This window comes from Ochotona princeps, chromosome 6 (genome assembly GCF_030435755.1).
Source record: "Ochotona princeps isolate mOchPri1 chromosome 6, mOchPri1.hap1, whole genome shotgun sequence".
Classification (NCBI taxonomy): domain Eukaryota; kingdom Metazoa; phylum Chordata; class Mammalia; order Lagomorpha; family Ochotonidae; genus Ochotona; species Ochotona princeps.
In genome coordinates this window covers 88,453,366-88,475,068 of record NC_080837.1, presented here as the reverse complement: position 1 = coordinate 88,475,068, position 21,703 = coordinate 88,453,366, and the positions used below count along the sequence as shown (strand labels likewise).

At 56.8% G+C, this 21,703-nt stretch overlaps 2 protein-coding genes across 4 annotated transcripts in view; one reads left to right on the top strand and one right to left on the bottom strand.

The window, feature by feature from the left end:
* The first annotated feature begins 244 nt into the window (after nt 1-244).
* Nucleotides 245-8,245, top strand: MFGE8 (milk fat globule EGF and factor V/VIII domain containing). 2 transcript variants are annotated; one of them, XM_004593176.4, is made up of 9 exons: nt 245-402; nt 2,188-2,313; nt 2,572-2,703; nt 4,019-4,200; nt 4,706-4,861; nt 5,468-5,612; nt 6,483-6,667; nt 7,358-7,513; nt 7,589-8,245. In XM_004593176.4, exons 1-9 carry the CDS (start codon nt 330-332, stop codon nt 7,724-7,726), a joined length of 1,293 nt encoding a protein of 430 aa, XP_004593233.1. In that variant the 5' UTR covers nt 245-329; the 3' UTR covers nt 7,727-8,245. The 2 variants fall into 2 exon arrangements, with proteins under 2 accessions (XP_004593233.1, XP_058522606.1); XM_058666623.1 differs by having other exon boundaries at nt 6,480-6,667.
* A 1,805-nt stretch (nt 8,246-10,050) lies between these two features.
* Nucleotides 10,051-21,703, bottom strand: part of ACAN (aggrecan) — a 28,240-nt gene continuing 16,587 nt past the window's right edge. The window contains exons 12-18 of one of the 2 annotated variants that reach the window (XM_058666622.1): nt 21,547-21,660; nt 15,634-15,747; nt 13,002-13,160; nt 12,604-12,686; nt 11,934-12,078; nt 10,736-10,918; nt 10,051-10,587 (exon numbers count right to left, since the gene is read on the bottom strand). In XM_058666622.1, the coding sequence (XP_058522605.1) occupies nt 10,511-10,587; nt 10,736-10,918; nt 11,934-12,078; nt 12,604-12,686; nt 13,002-13,160; nt 15,634-15,747; nt 21,547-21,660 (875 nt within the window). In that variant the 3' untranslated portion in view covers nt 10,051-10,510. The remainder of the gene's footprint in view (nt 10,588-10,735; nt 10,919-11,933; nt 12,079-12,603; nt 12,687-13,001; nt 13,161-15,633; nt 15,748-21,546; nt 21,661-21,703) is intronic. The other variant, XM_058666621.1, reaches the window with a different exon arrangement.

Genomic DNA, 21,703 nt, shown 5'->3' with positions numbered 1-21,703 from the left:
CAACCTGCCAGGCTTCTTCGCGCCAGGCTCACCGGCAATGCCCAGGTCGCCGTTGCACACTGCGGCCTCGCCGGCACTTCCTGACTACATGCACAGTCTCTCCATGAGTCTAGAAGTTTCTTTCATAACCCCCGAGGGTCTCGCTGACGCCTGGGCCCGGCCGCCCTCTGGAGGAGCCGGGCGTGGCCGCAGCGGCCAAGCCCGCCCCAAGCCCGCCCCGGCCGACCCGGGCGGAGCACTAGGGCCGAGGGGCGGCGCCGGCCGCCAACTTAACTCGGCCTCGCGGGGCGGGAGCGAGCAGCGCAGTTACGCGCCCCGCGACCCGCAGCATGCAGCACCTCCGCCCGCTGGCCGCGCTGTGCGGCGCGCTGCTGTGCGCCTCGGGACTCCTGGCCGCCTCGGGTGAGTGCGCGCCGCCAGCTCCCGAGCCGGGCAGGGATGGGGGCGCGCTCTGGGTGGGGCCGTCCGGGACGGGGCGCACACGGCAAGGAGAGGCCAGCTGCGTGGCCTCCGGTTCCGCGAAGCCGCGGCTCTGCCTGCAGCTCCCTACCCCGGGACCCCGGCCCTTCCAGCCGACTTCGCCAGCGGCCTCCCCGCCCCTCCCGCGGAGGAACCTCATTGGGCGTTTGCGCCCCCACCCCGCGCGTCCACGCGCGGCTGGAGAAGGCAGGGCGGGAGGCGGGGGAGGCACCAGGAGGAAGGGCGCCTGGTGGCGGTAATGGTGTGTACTTTCCCTCGCTCACTCCCGCGGCCTTGGTTGCCTGCAGAGTCGGCCTGGACCTCCTCCCCCGCTGGAGTCCCCGGAGGCAGCTGGGCCCCAGCGGCCTGGTCCTGGGGGAAGTGTGCCTTCTTGGTGGGCAGGGGCTCCTCAGGCCTTCTTCCCGTCGTTTTCTACGGGTCCGGATGGGTGGAGAGGGAACCGCCTGGCCCTGGCCTTTGTCCTGAGCTAGGATGACCCCAGGCTGGAACGGTGCCCCTAGTTCCCACTTCTAACCCCTGCATCCTTCCATTTCGTGCCTTGGGAACACGTCCCAGGAGACTTCCCAGGCTCCTGGTCAAGGTACCTGACTTTTCCTACAGCAAGCAGCCTAGCGGATGCCCCGACCCCCCAACACACAGCCGGTCAGTCAGGCCTGGTGGGGAGGAGGTCTCCTGGGTGCAAGTTGTGACCAGGAGAGGACGGGTGGGTGCTGGGCCAGGAGCCCCCTGCCTGCAGCAGGGCGGGCCCGTGGGGCAGGGGAGGGGATTACTGGCTTTTTACAGCCCAGGCCTAAGCCCCTGGCCCTGCTGAGCAGTGTCTGCAGCTGGGCCGCTTCTGCACCCTCCCTCTGTCCCCCTGGGCAAAGTCTAAGCCCCTGGCCCTGCTGAGTAATGCCTGCAGCTGGGCCTCTTCTCTTGCACCCCCCCCCCCCCGGGGGTGTGAATCACTGTAGGCAGGAAAAATGAGCCCTGGTTTGCTTGCTTTTGTTTTTTTTTCCCCAGCCAATGGATGTGACTGTGGGGTCTGGGCAACTCTGTGGGATTACTGAGGTCAGCTGGAGGAGCCCCTAGGTGACTGACAGCAGGGGCGTCTGGGGCAATGGCTGAGCCTGGCTCCCAGGGGAGCCCTTGTTGTGAAGCGTCCTTCAGGTGCAGACCCAGGCTCCTGCCATGGCCCAACTTGACCTGCTGTGTGGCCACTGTGCAGCTGTGACACCCTGACCCTCCCATCCCACTCCAGGGCTCCCTTGTGCTGCTTCCCATGTGGGTTCTCTGTGCTTCTGTTGCCCAGTGATGGGACTGCAGGGCAAGAAGTCTGCACCATCTCTCCTGCCTCCCCTTCCCACTGCTGCCTTTCTGGAGAATTCTTTCTTTGCTTACTCTTCTGCCCGAGTGTCCCCTCCTGTGAACCCCACATCCAAGTGCTGAGTGCAGTCTACTGTTAATGCTTTTGATGCTTCTTTGTCATCTGTCAGCTTCCCACCCTTTACCATCAGTTTCTTGGGGGCTTGTCTGCTTTGGGTTTGTGTCTCGGGGGTCTTAGCATACATGTGGCTGGGGTCTTATCACAGGTGTGGTCTTGTCACACGTGTGGTTGGCTCCTGGCTCCTGGCTGTTTGCTGTCTTGAGAGTCTTAGCACACATGGGCAAGGTCTCCTGGCTAGGCTGCCTCCACCCATGTGCTGCTGACCAGGGCTGCTCTTACAGGTGACTTCTGTGACTCCAGCCAGTGCCTGAATGGAGGAACCTGCCTGCTGAGTCAGGACAGCACCCCTTTCTTCTGCCTCTGCCCAGAGGGGTTCACTGGCCTCACCTGCAACGAGACTGAGCGAGGTACCTGCTGAGCTGTGCCTGCTGCTCTGCCCCAGTGGGCTGGAGTCCCACAGGCCAGATGCTTACCTGGTTTGCCCTGAGTCACTTCCCTGGCACCTTGCTTGTGTCCAGGCTGGCCCGACTCCATTTAAAGCAGGTTGTGGGGATGTGAGCTGAAGTGGGCAAGGGGTCCTGTCAGGCACAGCCTCCCCACTGCTTCATGTTTCTGTCCCTGCTGCTTACTGATTGCCTGTTCATCTGCTACCATCCTGTCCCCAGGTGCCTGCTCCCCCAATCCCTGCCTCAACAATGCTGCGTGCCAGCTCATCAGTGACTCGCACCGAGGGGATGTCTTCACCAACTATGTCTGCGAATGCCCTCGGGGCTACGTGGGCACGCACTGCGAGACCCGTGAGTGTGTGGGTGGCGAGGACGGCTGCTCCTGGGGGCAGATCCAGAGTCCTGGCCCTGGTGACGAAGTTTGTACTGGCTGTCCCTGTGTCAGGGCTGCCCCTGGGGAGACTGAGGGTGTGGCAACAGAGCCTCTCAGGCAGGGGAGAAAGGTTCTCCCCATCTGATCCTCTCTTCTGGATTGTGGGGCAGACTGACACTGCTGCTGGGGAATGGGGTTGACGGGGACCCCAGAGATGGTGGTAGGAGGGATCTTGCATGAGTCACCTGGTGGGCCGGAAGAGCCCTAGGGCCACAGAACTTCTGCCGAGACCTGGACAGCCACATGGGAGCCCACCATCTCAGACTTGACTTCAGAGTCTGACAGCTGGAGAGGGGTGGGTGACGGGAGGAAGAGACCCAGCCAGCCTGGACCATCCTCTCACCTTGAGACACAAATGGACCGACCCTACTGATCTGCTTGGTCACTTACTGCAGCACAGTGGCCCTTGCCAGGGGTGTAGCCGGCACTGCCAGCAGCGATTCTCTGAGCCGCTCTCCATCCTGGCGAGGTCTAGCCCCAGAAGGCCCTTCGTCGCCTGCACTGGGCATGGGTGGGCGACATGAGGAGCCTGGAGTGTCTGCTGTTCGGTGTGTGGGTTGCTGAGTCCTTGGTAGGGCAGGCATGCTTCCCACTGCCCCCTTCAGGCAGGTGTGGGGAGAGGTCTGGAATCTGTTGGAGAGCAACTCCCCTGCTCTAGAGGAGGAAGCACCAAGGGCCTGTGCCCTGGTTACAGGGCTGAGATCAAATGTGTGTGCACATATTTACATGAATATGTGTATATATGTGTGTGTGTCTTCGTGCATGGTTATACATGCTTGTATGCACATGCCTGCATGTGCATGTGTGTATGTGTGTTTAAATGCACATGGTTTTTCTATGTGCCCATGTTTGCATGCGTGTATCTGTGCATGTGTGGGGTGTGGAAATAGAGGCTAAGGGTGGGGCCAGGTGAGCACAATAATTACTGTGCTTAGCTTGAGGTTGCTGTGGGTGTGTCTGAGCTGCAATTACATGCCTGTCACCTGGCTTGCTGGCCTGGGGTTGCCCGCAAGAAGGGTAGGACAACACCTGGGCAGAAGGTAGGGCGAGCACACATTGAGGGGGACCCCCAGAGAGACCTTGACGGTACACCCCCGATCTTATGCTCCAGGGCTCTCTGTTCTCTGGCTGGGAGGGCCTGTGCCATCTGCCTGAGGTTTCCAGGTACCAAGCTCCTCTCTTCTCTAGTCCTCACCGACCCTGGGCGGCCCCTGACTGCCTCCCTCCCCACAGGGTGTGCCAAGCCACTGGGCATGGAGGGTGGTGCCATCACTGACTCCCAGGTCTCCGCTTCCTCTGTGCATGTGGGCTTCCTGGGCTTGCAGCGCTGGGCTCCTGAGCTGGCCCGGCTTCACCGCACTGGCATTGTCAACGCCTGGACAGCCAGCAACTATGACAGGAAACCCTGGATCCAGGTAGGATGTCGGGAGGATAGGAAGTCCTGGATCCAGAAAGAGGGGGAAGCAGGAAGTCCTGGATCCAGGAAGAGGGGGGCACAGAAAGTTCTGGATCAAGTAGGATAGGGAAGACAGAAAGCCCTAGATCAGGGGTTGGGGGAGGGACAGGAAGCCCTGGATCCCAGTAGGGTGGGAGGGGACAGAGAAAGTCCTGAATCTGGGAAAGGGCGATGTGGGGTGGTCTCCAGGGCAGAGGTTAGATGCCTGTGCTTATGCTGGGGCCTCTCTGGCCGGGCAGTAAGGGCAGGATTGTTGTGCTAGGGAAAGGCTTCAGGCCGTGTTCACTGGACGTGGCCTCCTGGAGGCCTGGCCTTTTCCCTGCTGCCCGAGGATGAGGGCAGGAAGACCACCCTATGCTGTCTGCCCCTTGTGTCTCCCCAGATGGGTGGAGTGGAGGGGGCTCAGCCTGGGCCTGGCATAGAAGGACGCAGCGACAAGGTGCTGCTTTCTTGTCCTGGCCCAGGTGAATCTGCTGCGGAAGATGTGGGTGACGGGTGTGGTGACACAGGGTGCTAGCCGCGCTGGTAGCGCTGAGTATCTGAAGACCTTCAAGGTGGCCTACAGCCTGGATGGGCGCAAGTTCCGGTTCCTCCAAGAAGCAGATGGGACTGAGGACCAGGTGGGGCAGGGTACCCAGGACATGGCCTGGCCTCAGGTTCAGCTTGTCCCCAGAAATCTGCAAACCCAGGCAACTTCTGTGTTCCATGTTATGGTGATATCTCCATGTAACATGTGGGAAAGGCTGGCTGGTGGCTGGGGGCTGTGGTGCTAGAATGTAGCTGGTGGCTGGGGGGTTGTCGTGGTAGAATGTGACTGGTGGCCAGGAGCAGGTGCTGGAACCAGTCGACGGGTCATGGTGCTGGAACATGGCGGGTGGCCTGTGTGACTGGTGGTCAGGGATACCACGGGATAGTGGTCGGGATAGTGGTGCTAAGTGAGTGCTGTTCCTGATGCAAACATTGTGCCCCTGAATGGTGCTGTCAGAAGTTGTCGCTGTAAAGTGCCTGAGGAAGGAGGGTCTTTCCCTGATTCTAGGCTGTGGGTGCGCTGTCGGGTGTTGGTACTCAGGCCCCACATGAACAGGGCTGAAAGCAGGCTGTGTGGCAGTGCCCAAGGGCTGCCGTCTTTGCCCTCTCAGCTCTGCCCAGCCTCCCCACCTCCCGACCTAGCAGGAAGAGTGGGGTAGCCATGTGGGCACTGCTCCAGGCTCACCCTTCCCTCCCAGGTGTTTGTGGGCAACGTGGATGGCAGTGGCCTGAAGGTGAACCTGTTCGAGTCCCCCATGGAGGTGCAGTACGTAAGGCTGTTCCCCGTGGCCTGGCACCGTGGCTGTACCCTCCGCTTTGAGCTTCTTGGCTGTGAGCTGAATGGTGAGTGTGGGAGCAGCACCTGCTCGAGGACCCTTTGACCATCAGTGTTCCCACCTGCCAGCCCTTGTTCTGGGCAGTGTGGTTGGCTGGGAAGGAAGGCATTCATTTTCATGTTCTGGTGGCTCCCTGAGGGAGGGGGATTTTGTTCCTAGTGTGTCCCAGTGTTCACAGTGTTTGCTGAGTGAGTGAGTGAGGGCACAGGTCAGGCCCAGGTTAGTGTGCACAGCTCTGGGCATTGGAGCTTCTTCCCTGCCGCCTCTCCCCTACCCCCTCCATTGTTGCTACCCCTCTCCCCTACTCCCTCTCACTGCCCCTTTGGTCAGTGAGGCTGCCTGCTTGACCTGAGGTCTTGAGAGGCCTCCAGGGAGCATGCAGAGCGGGCCTGGCTGGCCCTCAAGGCCAGACTGATGTGCTTCCTGACAGGCATTCAGCCAGCTACCTGGAGCTTTGGAGTGTGCATGCGTGCCCACATGTGTTCATCTTGTATGTATGTATGTTCCTCTGCATATGTATTTGTGCGTGCATGTGTGTGTATTAGAGAGGGAGCAGAGGGAAGATTGGTTATGCGTGGGGTGGGGTGGAGCACTGAATAGTGGGCAGGACAGGCCTTGAAAACATGGAACAGTGGGTGTTGAAGGGAGCTGCAGTTTCCTCCTGCATCCAGGAGCAAGCCAGTGGCTGAATGGAACCTTCTACTGTACCATGCTCTGATGCCCGCCCACACCAGACACCCAGGGACTCTCCTCCTGTGGGTCTCCTCCTGTTGTCTGATGCTCATGCTAGGCCCCATGGATTCCCCCACCTTGGTCCAGTGGCCATGCCCTGGGAGCCAAGAGCCCCAGGTTGCAATGACACCCCCTCTGCTAGCAGGATGCTCGGAGCCCCTTGGTCTGAAGGACGGCTCGATTCCTGACAAGCAAATCACGGCCTCCAGCAGCTACAAGACCTGGAACCTGCGTGCCTTCGGCTGGTATCCCTTCTATGGACGGCTGGACAAGCAGGGCAAGTTCAATGCCTGGACTGCCCAGGGCAATGATGCCTCTGAGTGGCTGCAGGTGGGTCAGCCAGGCCTTCACCCCTGCCCAGCCCTGAGTTTCTGAAAAACCATGGTCGTCTGTGCTTGAGCCTATTTCTTCCTCCTGCTTTCTCAATTGGGCTCGTACCGAGGGCCCAGGTGAGAGAGGTTGCTGGGGGCCCCTCCCAGGGCAGGCTCCTCAGGACCTCCCCTGAGCACAGGGCGTGTTCTTGACTTGCTGTTAAGAGTCCTGGGGATACAGATGCCTTTTCTGATGGACATGCTGCCCTAGCAGGGTGAAGACCTGCATGAGGTTTGCAGCCCAGTGGCTGGCAGTCCCACTGTTAGGTCAAGGTGGGTCAACTCCAGGAGAGTTCCTGCCTCTTCACCTGCAGGGCTGCTGTTGGCTGCTCACCCATGCCCCTGCCCCTGCAGAGGCCTCCCCCACAGCTCACTGCCCAGGCAGTGGCCTCTCCTGTCCCCAGGCCTGTGCCTGGAGTTGATGTGGATGTGACCAGGGCCCAGGTTCTGGTAAGTCCCTCGCAGTGCTTGGCACAGTGGGCAGCATTGCTCAGGCCCGAGTTAGAGGTGGATACCCAGACTATGCCAAGGAACTCACTTTCCCAGTTGCGAGTCCTGCTTGGTGTATCTGCCTGTGTGTGCCCAGCAGTGGTGTTAGGAGCAAGTGGTCTCTGGTCTGCACATTAAGTACCTTTGGGGTCTCCTGCAGGTTGACCTGGGTGCTCAGAAGCAAGTGACTGGTATCATCACCCAGGGGGCTCGCGATTTTGGCCACGTCCAATATGTGGCAGCCTATAAAGTGGCCCACAGCAACGATGGCCGGAACTGGACTGAGTATAGGGACCCTGGGGCTGTCGACAGCAAGGTGTGTATCCATTGTGGGGGCACTAAGGGGAGGAGTGCCATCCGGGGTTCCTCCTGACACCTCCTCTGCCCCCAGGTGTTCCCCGGAAACCTGGACAACTACGCCCACAAGAAGAACGTGTTTGAGACACCCTTCCGGGCCCGCTATGTGCGCATCCTACCTGTGGCATGGCACAACCGCATCACGCTGCGCCTCGAGCTGCTGGGCTGCTAGAGCCAGGCTCGCTGGCCGGTGAAGGCCTAGGAGGATTGCTGAGGCTAGGCCCGCCCACCTTGTCCTGCTGCCTCTTCGTGGGCCCTGTCCCACTGTGGTCCTGCTGCCCCCATGGGGGATCTGGGGGTCATAGAAAGTGCCCCCAGAGGTCCCCAGCTCTGCAGCCTCTGCTCCTACATGCCATGGCACCCAGCCCTATCTGTCCAATGTTCTTAGGAACTGAGGAAAATGAGTACTTCTGGGATGGACAGGAAGGGCAGACTGGCCATGGGTCACCTGCCCCTCTCCAACTCTGGGCTGACACCAAAGGGCCCCATGGCTTCCTGAGCCCAGTTCCTTCACACCACACCCCAGGCCCCCTGGTCGCAGCCTCATCCTCTTGTTCCCCTGAATACTATCCTGACCCTTGTCCAGGGTCTGCAGATTCAGGGAAGAGAAGGGCTGGGTGAGCAAGGGGTAGGTTCTGCTGACTTCACCCAGAACACTCAGGCAGCTTCCAAATACACTCATGTCTTCACTGGACTCGCTGTGGCTCCTTACTGACCACCCGCTGGGCAGCTCTTTCCCAGTTGTGCTCCGTGTGGCTGGGGGTGATCCCAGGGGCCTCTTCCGTTCCAGCTGCAGCCCTGTCTGGCCCGGGAACCACAGCTGCTGCCCTGTGAGGGGTCCTGGACACCTGCTTCCTTCCCACACCAGGAAGATGGGCCAACCTGGGCTGAGAACTGTTCCTTCAGAAATTTCGGTTTGCTCCACAACCAGAGGGCTGGGCTGAGACACAGTTAGGAGCCCAAGATCCTGGACTACTTTAAGCCAGGGAGGACTTCCAAGGGGTACTCTTGAGACCTCACCCAGCAGGGGCCAGCAGGCCAGTGCCCTGGAAATCAAGAAAGGTGGCAAAGGAGGGACTGTCTATTCAGGAGAATGGTGTGTGGAGCCAACTTAGTTCTCAGGACAGATTTTTTGGTCCAGACACTGGCAGAAAGGTGTACATACAGGTGGATGAGGAGGGGTGGTCGTGGTGTGCTGTGCACACAGGTGTGGGTGTGGAGGGGTGGGCTGTGCTATGCACACAGGTGTGTGTGGTTGTGGAGAGTTGTGTTAGATTGTGCACACAGGTGTCTATTATGTGACCAGTTCTCTTTCCTCTCTCTTGCCTCCAGATGTGTAGGTAATGTAGGTACACAACCATTTTCACCAACAAACAATAACACAAATCTAAAAAGATGCCAAGGCCACTGTTACAATGTAGCCAATGAAGTGCTGTGCTGGCATCCTGTTTGAGTGTTGGTCAGATCTGATCCAGCTCCCTGCTAACATGCCTGGGAAAGCAGCAAAAGATGACAGGACTGATTGGGTCCCTACGCCCACGTGAGAAACATGAAAGAAGCTACTGGCTCCTGGCTTCAACCTGGCACAGTCTTGGCTGTTGCAGCCATTTGGGAAGTGAATCTACCAATGGAAAGGTCTCTCATATAAGTATCTGCTCACACTGTCCCCCTCCAGGCATGCTCATCCTGAGAATTGGGCGTGGTGAGCCCCAGTAGCTGGAGGATACCACTGGGCAGGCACCTGCAGGACCATCAAGGGAGTCAGCAGTTGGCTTTGGGACAGAAAGTCCAAACTTTTCACAGCAGCAGCGTACCCCATTATGTAGAAGCCAGCAGCTTCTGCAGCTGCACACTGCAGGTTGAATTTTTTCTTCCATCTTTAGATCCTGGTCCTGGGACTCCACCTGTTCTCGGCTCAGCTCACAGTGGACGGTAAAAGTCAGAGCTGAACTGTGCACAGTGATAGCAGCTCACACAGCACCCACTACACATGCCATTCATGACACATGCGAACGTGTCACGTGTACTCTCATTGAACATGCTAGTGCTGTGCTGAGAGTAAAGCTCAACAGTTATGCATCTGCTCCGAACAGATAAGTCACCCTGAATTCACCAAGTCCTAGAGCCCCTTCAGTGCAACCCCAATCCACACAGCTTCCCTTTAAATCGAAGGAGAGAAACAGGTCTGTTCCAAAGTCTTTATTATTATCATCATCTTGAATTTTCAAAAATATAAATAGGTGTACGGAACCCTGGTGCCTGCACGGTCCCGGGGTGTGGGGGGTAGGAATGGGGGAGAGGGGGCAGCCCACCCACAGGAGGAGTGTACCCACCTAGCCCTGCCAGGTGGACTCCTGCCAGGTAACCTGGCACAGTCAGGTGACAGGATGCTAGAGGAAGAGCCCTCGGGGAGCAGGAGACCCTTGCCAGCTCTCTGGCCCAGGTCCCTCAGGTGTCTCCTGCATGGGATACAGCCCCCAGCTCCTTTTCTAGCACATTCCACTGTGGCTCCGGTCCTGGTTCTGATTTCTTCAGGCCCCTGGGCTTCTGCCCCTTACAGCTCCTCTGAGCCTTCCTCCCACCTCCCTAGCTCTCCTTGGAGATGAAATAACCAGCATTACACTGCTCTCAGATAAAGTCAGGACACAAAAAAATAATCCTCTTTATTTAACTTACCCCTCCCTCTCCCCTGTCCCTGCTCTGGTCCCCGGAGAGGCGTGGCCAGAGAATGAGGCAGTCTCAAACCCAGTCTGGGCTGTGGCACACTTGCTTTGCTTTGGCATTTAGGGGACACATGAGATGCAGTTTTGGTGATGGGGATGCACTGTGGGATTCACTTTTTCTTTCTTTAACGGGATTCCCTAATGACAGAAAGCAGCAGCGAAGACACCATATGGCGGGACGCGCTGTCAGCCAGTGGGCTCCTGGGCTCAGCATCTGGGCATTCCCCTGGTTCTCAGGCGGCTGTGCTGGCTCTGCTCCTCTGCAGGCTCCGTGAGCTCCGCTTCTGTGCTCTGCGTGTGTAGGCGGCAGCTAGGGAGAAAGGCAGTGGGTCACAGGGTCAAGCCAGCCCCTCCCAGGGGAGACAGTGGGAGGCTCCACTGCTTCCTGGCTCCATCTGTCTCCAAATATGTTGGGCTGAGGGGAACCAGACTGCCCACCCCAGGAAGGCAGTGCTCACGGTCTGTGCAGGTGATCCGTGGCTCCTCCCAATGCCCGCTGGGCTGGCACCGGATGGTGGGCACGTGACGCTGGATGAAGCCCTCCACACACTGGTACCTCACCAAGGAGTTGATCTCATAGCGTTCCTTCTTCCGCCCGAAGGTCCTGGCATGCTCCACCACGGGGGGCTCTCCACAGGCCACTGAGAGGCAGGTAGCTGTGCGTCAGGCCCTCAGGGCTCTTGGGCAATGATCCACCCCAGTTGTGATAGGTCTGCCTGGGGCCCAGGACCCCTGCACCACCACCCAAGCCTGGCTGCCAGTAGATGGGGATGCCCTCTGATGGAAAGCAGCAGGAAGGGGTGACAAAGGGGTTCTCAGGAGGAGATAGAAGGGAGGGAAAGACTGGGCAAGCTGAGCAGGCCATGATTGATCCTCCATAAAAACTGTCAGTGTTGGGGAGAATGGCACCCAAGGCCAAGGACGTCAGGTGACAGATTGTCCTTGGCAAATCCCACTCTGATGCACATGTGGAGCCCAAAGAGTGGGCTTCCAGCCCAGGGGACCTCATGTGACAGCCTGTGGCCCACGTGTACAAGGAGTTGGTTGCAGCTACCTGTGCCCCTCACACACTCCCCGCCCCATGTCTGCCTGTCCTGTGTCTGTATGCCCGTGACCCTCACACACTCCCTGTCCCATGTCTGCCCATCCTGTGACACTCGCATGTTCCCTGTCCCATGTCTGCCCATCCTGTGATCCTCACACACTCCCTATCCCATGTCTGCCTGTCCTGTGTCTGCCTGTCCTGTGACCCTCACATACTCCCTGTCCCATGTCTGTCCATCCTGTGACACTTGCATGTTCCCTGTATCATGACTGTCTGCTCATGACATATACTCCCCGCCCCGTGTCTGCCCATGACCCTCATACACACTCGTCCCGTGTCTGTCTGCCTGTGACTTCCACATACTCCTCATTCCATGTCTGCCTGTCCCATGCCTATCTGTACATGGCCCTCACATGCTTCCTGTCCTTGCAGATGGTCCCCAGAGAAAACCTGCCCTGGCTGATGGCCTTGGGATGCTGGGAGGGACCCCTAGGGCAAATGAGGAGACCCATCAGCTAGAAATGAGGGCTGTGGCCTCAGTCACACACATCTGCTCTTTTCTCAGGGACCCTCTCCCTTCATCCTGCCCTGGGGCTCCCAGGCCTGCCTACCTGTGCCCTTCTTGCATGTAAAGGGCAGGTGGTAATTGCAGGGAACGTCATTCCACTCGCCCTTCTCATGCCAGATCATCACCACGCAGTCCTCCCCCGTGGCAAAGAAGTTGTCAGGCTGGTTAGGGCGCCAGTTCTCAAATTGCTGTAGGCAGGAGAGAGGGAGTGAGCTGTAGGCAGGCACCCTGGCTCCTCTGGCAGCAGGGCAGGGTCTGGTTGGGGTGGTCTCAGGTGTGTGGAACCCACAGGCCGCATGTGCCCAGGGCTCAGAACTAGTAAGGGTCCACAGCCCCACTGATAAACTTCTCTCTCTCCCCTCCCTAGGGCCTTAGGATTGGACAGTCCAGCCATGATGCAGGACTCTGCTGTCACTCCAGGACCGAGAAAGTCCGTGTCCTTCCAATCTGGTTCCTGCATACCCCTAACATTGCTTTGTCTAGGGAGCCCTCTCGTGCACACAAGGGACCTCTCTGGAGCACTAGGATTTCTAGATGGGAGGATCCTGCTGTCCAGCAGCCCCAGCAGAGAGCTGTCTTCAGAAGCAGAGAAGGGGACACTGAGCCCCTGCCCCTGAGGGGGCCTGGCTCAAGAGACATTCTGCTCCTCCTTCGATACTGCTCCTGGTGGAGTGTTGTCCACATCCCTCCTCTGGGCTCCTGGCAAGACTCACCAGGAGGTGTCCATCTGACCAGCGAAAGTCTCCTTCGATGGTCCTGTCATTGAGGCCGATCCACTGGTAGTCCTGAGCGTTGTCTGCAGAGAAGGGTGGGGTTGAACTTGTTACTGGGCACCCTTAGGTGTCTGAGCAGCTGGAGCTTCGAGGTAGTAGGCAGTGAGGAGGGAGTGCGGCTCCCAGGAGCAAGCTGCTGGGCCCTTGCAAGGCCTTAGACTGTCCGGCCACATCCCTGGCCTGCAGACAAGTGACAGCCACAGGACTGCAAGCCCCAGAGAGCCATCTTCCCTTGGGAACTCGACCCCAGGAGCATCTTCCGCAACTCCCAGCCCCCTCCCCCCATGGCCTCACTGGGCATCATCTGCCCATGGTTGTGTCCAGCCTGCAGCACTCACTGTTGACAAACTCCTGCTCCTCAGGCGTCACAATGCTGCTCAGATGCGACTGCTGCTCCCGACACCGGCTCTCAGCATCCACCCAGGTCTCACGGTCAGGAAAGTGGCGATAGCAGTGGCCCTGGAACTTGATCCAGCCCTCCTCACAGACCTCTTGGTCTACAATACAGGCAGGAGTTTGAGGGGGCTGGGCCAGCTGGGCTGGCTGAATGTGCCAGTCTGGGGGCAGGTCCCTGTACATTCACCTCCCCCCCACCTCAGTCAGCTGCTCCCCCGGGACAGACCTGCAAGGCTGCAAAAGGATCCTGCACTCCCCACCTTAGGTGCTAATCCCCCAGACTCCCCAACCCATCCCACCTTAGGTGCTAGTCCCCAAAACAGACCAGCAAGGCCTGATTCTCAGGAGCTGCTGTGTGCGTTCCCACCCTCTGGGGAAGGCCAGGGTCCATTTCTGTTCCTGAGGTCCCCTGCCCCCTGCCAGCCTTCCTCCTGGGGCAGAGTCCAGCAAGTCAGGTAGAAGTGGAAGGTGAGAGGTCATGAGGGACTTTAGGAAGAGGGGAGCTCTAGGATGCATATATAGGCAGCTGATGTAGGCGATGTTGGGCAGAACCTGGGTGAAGACACGGGCACACTATAGAGTGCTTTGAGACCCAAGCTGTCCTAGGGCTAGGAGCCACTTGGTGAGACATACCAGCCCACAGGCGGGGGTAGGGGGGGTGGTCTGGGGCCTTGGTGATTACTCTGTTCTAGAGGCAGACAGGAAGATATGTTTCTTCCTGAAGTTCTCAGCTCTGGCCAAGGGGCCAGCAGCTGGGACAGTGGGGAGTGGCTCTGCCTAAGACTACCTTCCGTGACTTCAAGCCGGTGTTGCTAAGCCGAAGTGTCTCGAGAGCATGGCATATGCCAGTCGGGCTTCCCTGTCTTGGCTGGCATGGAGCTGGGCAGAGGCAACCCCAGGGCCCCCTCTTCCTTAGTCCTGGAGCTTCCCAGGTGGAGAGCCGCCCTCCCCGGTGGGCAGAGTAGAAGCCATGAACCCAGCTGGGCTGCAGGGTAGCCTCCAGCTTGGGTGCTGCAGAGGCCTTGCTGTCTCAGGGTGGGAGGACCAGTACCTGAGGGGAAGCAGTTCTGTGCAGTAGGGATGGATGCTTGGCAGGGCTGCAGGAGAGACAGCAGGGAGAGTGGAGGCAGAGAAGGGTGGCAGGCGGCAGCCTGAGAAGAGAGCAGCAGAGCAGTAGCTGAGGAGCTGGCCAGGCATCCCTGCCACTCCCCAGGCCATAAAGGAAGCCGGCCCTGTGGGCATGGGGATGCCATCCAGGGAGGCCTGGGAGGCTGGTGCTGGGACACCTTAGTGTCCGAGGGTTGGGCAGGCAAAGCTGGAAGGTATGGGCACTCTGCCGGGCAGGGGGCATGCAGGTGGGGGCTCTAGAGAAACAGAAGCAGGGAGGCCGGAAGAAGTGGCAGGGTCAAGGCCAAGGTGCATGGCCAAGGTACACTGGTGGGACCAGGCACAGGGCCAGCTCTGCAGCTGCATTTGATCTGCTCTGCCCAGCACAGACCCCTTTTCCCAGGCAGGGAAGGAGCTGTCATTCATGTGCACACTCCAGGCCCTCTCCCCTGTGGCACCCTGGAAAGTTAACTCCCACCCTGCCCAAGACCACACACACCCGTTTCTGGAGGTTGAGGGTAAGGGTGGAGGGTGGTAAGTGGCCTGGTAGGAAGGGGTTAGGCCTGAAGCTCCTCCACCAGCCGGCACTCCTGGCAGTGCCTCCAAGGACTGCACCCCACACAACTCCCTCCCCATACTGCCAGAAGCAGTCTTCCCAGGAGTCTCCACAACCTTCTGGAAGTTTCTGGCTGTCCAAGCTGAGTTCAGCCAGAGAATCTTGAACCCTTACTCTCCTGCCCTTTGGCAGGGACCATGACCGCCCTCTTCTCTGAGCTGGAAAGACACTTGGAAGCCCCCAGGTGAGAGATACCGGCTTAGCTAGCACAAGGCTCCCAGGGCAAAGGATTCTGCTGCCCCTTCCAGACTTTTTTCTGGCCAGCCCTTGGCTTTGCAGTGTGGCCTGGCCTGACCCCAACAGGGCAGCTGTCCTGGTGATGATAACAAGGTGATGTGTATATCAGGAGCTCTCAGGCAGCCCAACTCTCCTGCTTGCCACGGAGAAGACATAGGGAGGTTGGCCAAGGTGGCATGGCAGTTCCCAGGCTGTGGAGGGGCTTCATGGGCCATGAAACAGGTATACACATGCCTGTGACCTGCTGTCCATGCTGTCCATGGCTGCCACTGGAATCACCCCCACCCACAGCTTGCTTCAAGACAAGCACAGGAAATTCAGCTCTGTGCGATGAGCCTGGCATGTGTGCCACCCTAACTCAGTGGCAGCACCAGCAGCTCTGGAAGCCAGCAAGGACACTGTAATGGTTCCCAGAGACCCAACTTCCAACATGCAGGCTGGGCCAGTCAGGATGGCCAGTGCCTCCGAGGAGGGATTCCAAGAGCAGAAGTGGGAATTGGCTGTGGTCCCTGGGGGCCCCTTCCAGGGCCTGTGGTCTGTGGTTAGAGGGAAGGGTGCAGGAGGAGGAGGGGTGTAGCAGTTAGTGACATTAGCTGAAGCAGAGACGGCCGTACCGATCTCACAGAGGTCCCCTCCGTAGCTGGGAAGGCATAAGCATGTGAAAGAGTCGGCGGCATCCACGCAGGTGGCTCCATTCACACAAGGGTTTGAGAGGCATTCATCCACGTCTGCAAGAGACCAAGGACCACTGTTAGAGTCCTGTGGCCAGCCCTGGGCTGTCCAGAGCCCTGCAGGGGCCTGGCTGGCTTTCCTAGGAACTGCCGCTGCCACCATCTTAGGGTTCTGATCCCGAGTCTTTCTGGGTTTCTCCGATGTACGTGACTCCCGGCTGGTCAGCATGAAGTGGTGGAGCCAAGCTTCTCCATGGCCGCAGAGCTGGTGTTTGCCAAGCCAAAAGCTCTCCATGAGCAAGCGTACAGCTCTTTCCGGATGTCTTCGATTGTGACTGCTTTTAGGAGCCTTGGGGTCTGACTGGCTGTGAACATGGCCATGCATTCCTAAAGCTGGACTAGATGCCGTTTCTCTCTTGGTGTCCTCTGCAGTCAGGAACATGGAAGGAGGGAAGAAAGAAGGAAGGAAGGAAGGAAGGAAGGAAGGAAGGAAGGAAGGAAGGAAGGAAGGAAGGAAGGAAGGAAGGAAGGAAGGAAGGGAGGAAGGCCTGGCAGGCAGAGAATAGACCACAGCCAGTGTGCACAGGTGCTCCTGGAGATGTGTCGGAGTGCTCTAGTTCAGATAATCTTGCCACCTGTGGCAGATACGGTTCAGGAAGCTGGTGAGGTGTAGCTGGCATCTTCGTCTTGTGAGGATAGAACCCCAGCATAGCCTCGGAGAACCTCTGCTGGAGTAAGGCCCCACAAGGTGGATCTCTCTGCGAGTCATGAGTCCCCAAAGGGCTCCATCCTGGCCAGAGGGAGACAGCCCTGAAAGCCAAGCGGGCATTTGGTAATGACGAGCCTGCGTCCAGACAGGTCCCCATCATCATCCTCTCAGGTGAGCTGACTTCTGTTCTAGTCCCATGATGTGCTTCCAATAAACTTGTACTTAGGACTGGAATTGACGAGTTTTCACCAGCCATCCAACGTGATACATGAGGCCTTCTATTTGAGTCTGAGAAACTTGGGGAATCTCTTCTGTCCTCCTCCTATTTGTATTCCAAGCGCTGCTGCCGGGTTTTCCCTGGGTTCCCTCCCTTGGGAATGTGATTATTCTGAAACTTCTCTTGCCAGAAAACTGACAAGATTTTGCCCTGTATGGGTTCTGCCCCCAAACAGACGCCACAGTGTGAGGTGGGAAGATGCTGTGCCTGGGCTTATGCAGTCCTCAGGTCTGAGGGGTCCCTGGGGGCTCCACCTGAGCAGTCAAGTCCTGTGTTGAGATGGGACCTCCGAGCGTAACACATTTCACAGCTGTCGTGGGAAGTGGGCAAGCACTTCCTTCTGAGTCTTCAAGGTGCAGACACAGGTGATATTTCTGGGCCAGAGCAGGGCTTGTGCTGTGGGGAGTCTGGAAATACCCTGTACTCGGTGTCCTGCTTCTATCTTTGAGTCTGTGACCATCTCAGGACGCATCTACCACAAAAGGAAGACCGACAGTTCCGAGTTTGGAACTGTTCCAAGCAAAACCAAAGTGCATGGGGAACCAACTAGAATCCCAGCATGCACTTGATTCCCAGCATGCAGCAAGACTCCCGGCAGCAGCAGTGGCAGCAACAGGTCAGGCCAGTGTACAGGGAGGAAGCTGAGACTTCGGTGCTCTGCTGTCCATTAGTGTCATTACAGGCGTGGGGAGTACTGGGCAAGGGCAGTCAAGCAAACACAGGCGCTAAAGCAGTTGTACAGAGCAGACACAGGAGGTGAGCCAGACAGCAGCTGGGTGCTGCCCATTATCCCAGAGGCTCCTTGCATCCCCATCCCCAGGCTGCAAGGGCCCAGGAGGCAGGATTCCTCCTCTTCTGTGTTTGTCCAGGGCGCAAAATCTTAGAATGTGGCAGGGATCAAAGGGACCAAGTCTGGGTTCAAAAGTTTTTTCCAGCAGGGTCCTGGGCTCAGAGATGAGCAGGAAAAGAAGACCAGAGAGCCAGGGGGTGTGGCTGGGTCCAAGAGGGGTTCCTGGGTTGAAATTCATATCAGTTATGCATTTCTTCCCTGCCTCTCCCCCTCTTCCTCTGACTTAAGAGCCCCTCTTCCTCTGACTTAAGAGCCCCTCTGGCCTTGCATGGCTTTGGTCATCTATGAAAGGCAACTAGGACATCTCTGGGCTTATGGGACCCAGGGAAGTGTCGGGCAGGCTTGCTGTGAGTGCTGAGTGTGAATCCTAGGTAAGGTGTTGGTAGATGAGAGGCAGAGGAAGGACACTGGACCATGGACACACATCACAAAGGAAAGGCAAGAAGAACTCTTCTGGAGCTGGAGTCAGAGGCCGACTCATTCACATTCTCTCTACAGCCCAGTGCATGGGCACTGTTGGGTCACGAACAGGAGAGGACCCAAGTGAAGTGGTGAGTTGGGGGTACACAGCAGAGGAGATACAAGGGAGAGGCAGGAATGAATCTGGAAGCTGGGCCAATGTCCCATGTTGTGAAGAAACACTAGACCCTCCGCTCCTCAACACCACATCAGCTCCAGCATCATCATCATCATCATCACCACCATCACATGATCATGTCAGCTCCAGCACCCAGCACCATTATCATCATCAAATGATCATGTCGGTTCCAGCACCATCATCATCATCACTGAGCAGGCACTCAGGAATGTCAGGACTCCCATGGCCCTTTCCATACTAATTCAAGCAAAACAGTGAGTTTGTTCCTGAACCAGGCTCTTGACAATATATCTGGCTTTGGGGAGGAACTCTAAGCACCCAGAACAGGCGATGGGAGCAGAAATGTGCAGATAACCCTAAGCCTCCATCTGGAAGAGGTCTTGCTGAATTTCGCCTGGGTCAGAACCCAGGATCCACCAGTGGGAGAGGATTATGTAACTCCTAGAAAATGTGAAAATAGGAAGCTCTATGACAGCAGTGTCTTTCGCTCAAATGGTATTGATTCAAGGGCTTGCCAGGCATGGAGACTGCTATAAATGGTCCTCTCCAAGTGGATCAGTCACTGGACAGCTCTGTCATGCCCTGGGCATACTCTGCTGGGAAAGGAGAAGCAAGGAGAATCAATGCCCTCCCCGTGCAGACTCAGAGTCAATCAGGTTGGACCATTCTGAGTGTAGCCAGTCTGTGACACAGAGCAGGGCTCTAAGAACATCCTGGCCAGTTCCAGTTTGCTTCAGGACACATTTCATTAAGCTACAAAGTATGCTGTCATTATTTGTACCATTTCAAGTCTTTCAAATTTTAAAGGTTAATCTTGAATAGAACCTGAATATCCTTCTTACTGAATCTGCCTGTGGAATGTTCTGCCAAGTCAAGAAGGCATAAATTTGCATTTTCACTTGCAACCCTCGATTATCAATTGCTTCAAAAACCTTTCCCACAGACGAAGTTGTCACTGAAAGTCATCTCCTCTAGAGGAAGAGACAGTGTCAGAGATCCAGACTTAGAAAATAGGAAGCAGCAGCAAGGCAAAAAGCTGGTGTTCTCCCAACCAGGAGCCTAAAAGATGACCACACAACATAATGATGACTGAGGACTGGGTGTGAGGCCCGGGAGAACTGTGCTTTTCAACCTTGTTGCACGTAAGACTCACCGGAGATACAAACAGATCTTGTTAGGGAACCAGATGACTCTAAGACCTCAGGATGACAGTTAGGTCAGAACTCAGTGCCCTCAGGGACACATGTTAACAGAGATGGAGGAACTGCAGCTGCTGCCTGGTGGGTGGGCTCAGCACAGTGCTGCTTGGGTGCTAACAGTCAGGACTCATTGAACAGCTGTTCATGTTGGAGTCAGAAGTACTGACTAACAACTTATTGAGACATTGTTCATGAAGTACTAACTGAACAAGAGGAAAGTAATCATCAAATGGCTTTCTGCGGGGTGAAATGTAGCCTCTAACCCCTTTACGAGGTAGAATTTTCACTGGGGATTCAAACATTGTCATAAGACAGAGGCTGCATTTTTCTATCTATGGCCCCTGGAGGATATGGGTCTCTGTTTCTCTGCTGACCTGTGGTCCTGAGTCCAGTACAAGACCATGGTAATCATCCATGGAAACCATTCACTACCCAAAGTCCTGCTGTGAGCATTTGAACTTGAAACCCTGAGTTTATGCTGGACTGATCCTCAGGGGTGCTGGAGCTTTTCTTCACTGGAGAAGTGAGAGATGGGAAAGGGAACCCAATTTCATGAGTTCTTCTGGCCAGATGCCACCCAGATGATCCGGACCCTCACCCTAGGGGTTCTCAATCCTGGCTCCACATTGGAGTCACCTGGGAGTCATAAAAGTCCCAATGCTCAGCTCATGGAGTCATGTCAACCAGGACACGGGGGATGGGTCCAAGACACTCATAATATTTAAAGCTGAGAACCACTGATCCCTGAGTGTGGACAGGGAAAAGAGAAGGCTGGGTTGCATTCTGAGTGGCGAGTCAGACCCACTCGCATGGCCAGTTCTGTCCTGGCTCTTGGAGGACAGAAGCCAGGATTCTGTAACTCAGCAAACCAGTGAATACAGCATATCTTAATCCAGTCCACCCACTAGTGCAGTCAGATCGCGTATTCAGCTGCTTCTGTAACTTTTGGCTCCAGTGTCACTCTCCTGCCTCAAATATCAGAATGAGAAGCAGTTACTAAGACTGCAGCTCCCCATCCTGGTTGGTGGCAGAGGGTTAGGGTAGTAGTCACTGAGGCACCATGCCCCAGGGGAAACAGTGTTCCTGGGCATGAAGCTGGCATCTTCCAGTTCCCACATGTGGGCAGAGATGACCCAAGGGAGCATAGAGGGAGTGCCTGTCCAAACTCCCAACAGCCCATCTATACATATGTGTTCACTGTGCATGTGCCACGTACATAACACAACATACAATGGGTGTGTGCGTGCGTGTGCGCGTCACAGGGCTTTTCCTCTTGTGCAACAGAAAGGCTGGAGATTGGCTGCCTCCTAACAGATGCCTTCCTGGGGTTCATCTCTGCAGTCTTGCCATTTGTCCTAGGAATGTCCTTTTGTGAAGGATCTGGACTCTTCCTTGGCTTAGGAGACAGGTTGCCGATAAGGGAACTGGGAGGTGGAGAGACATAACCCAGGAATATGAGCTTGAGGGTGATTGGCCCTTTTTTCCTCTGGTGTGGTAAGTTAATGAAAGCAGAGCTCATCATGGCCACAGGCCTTGGAAGTGGCCACACAATGACAAGGTGAATTCCAGGCATCCTGTCTCCAATCAGAGGTTCCTCAGGCTCCCCCACTTACTCAACGGGTCCTGGACCCAAGGCTGAGAACAAACAGGCTCCGAGAGCAGGTGTCTAGAGATGTGTGCTACAGGTCACGGCTGCTCTGAGCTGGATCAGAGTGATTTTGGGTTTCCTTCGGGACAAAGTAGGGTGTGGACCCTTGTCAGATCCAAGAACTGAGGGATCTCAGAGTCTGTCCCAGAAGAATTTAGTTTCCTTGATGTGGGAGCTCTCCCTCAGAGCGTCCCCAGCAAAGCAGAAGAGCACGGCCAGCTACCTTCCATCTTCACCCCCAACTCAACATTTTGTTGAGTCAAAAGTTCTATCTTTGGCATTTAGGCATATTTTTGCAGTATATCCATAAAATCATCCTTAGTTTGAGATGAAACTCATTGCTTACAATCTCAACTACTGAATTTGGCTTTTTCTTCTGAACTGTCATGCTACCCAACTGTTTGGGATGATTAACCATGCTTCCACCCCAACATGCTCACCTCTCCTTCCTAGCCCGCCTTTCCTTCCTGGCCTCCACACAGCTTGATCGAGTGCTCCAGCCTGTGCTCCTTCCGGGCAGAAAGGAGCCTATCCAGTATCCATCCCTTACATCCCGTGGCCAATGAGGGACTTACCTATGTCACAGTGCTCGCCAACGCGGCCAGGTGGGCACAGGCATGTGACATGTCCCTCCGTCTCCTGACAGGTCCCAGCGCCACAGGGCTCCTCAGCACAGGACCTGGCAGGGGCTGTGACCCCGGGAGAGAGGCTGAGCATCAGAGACCCAGCAGC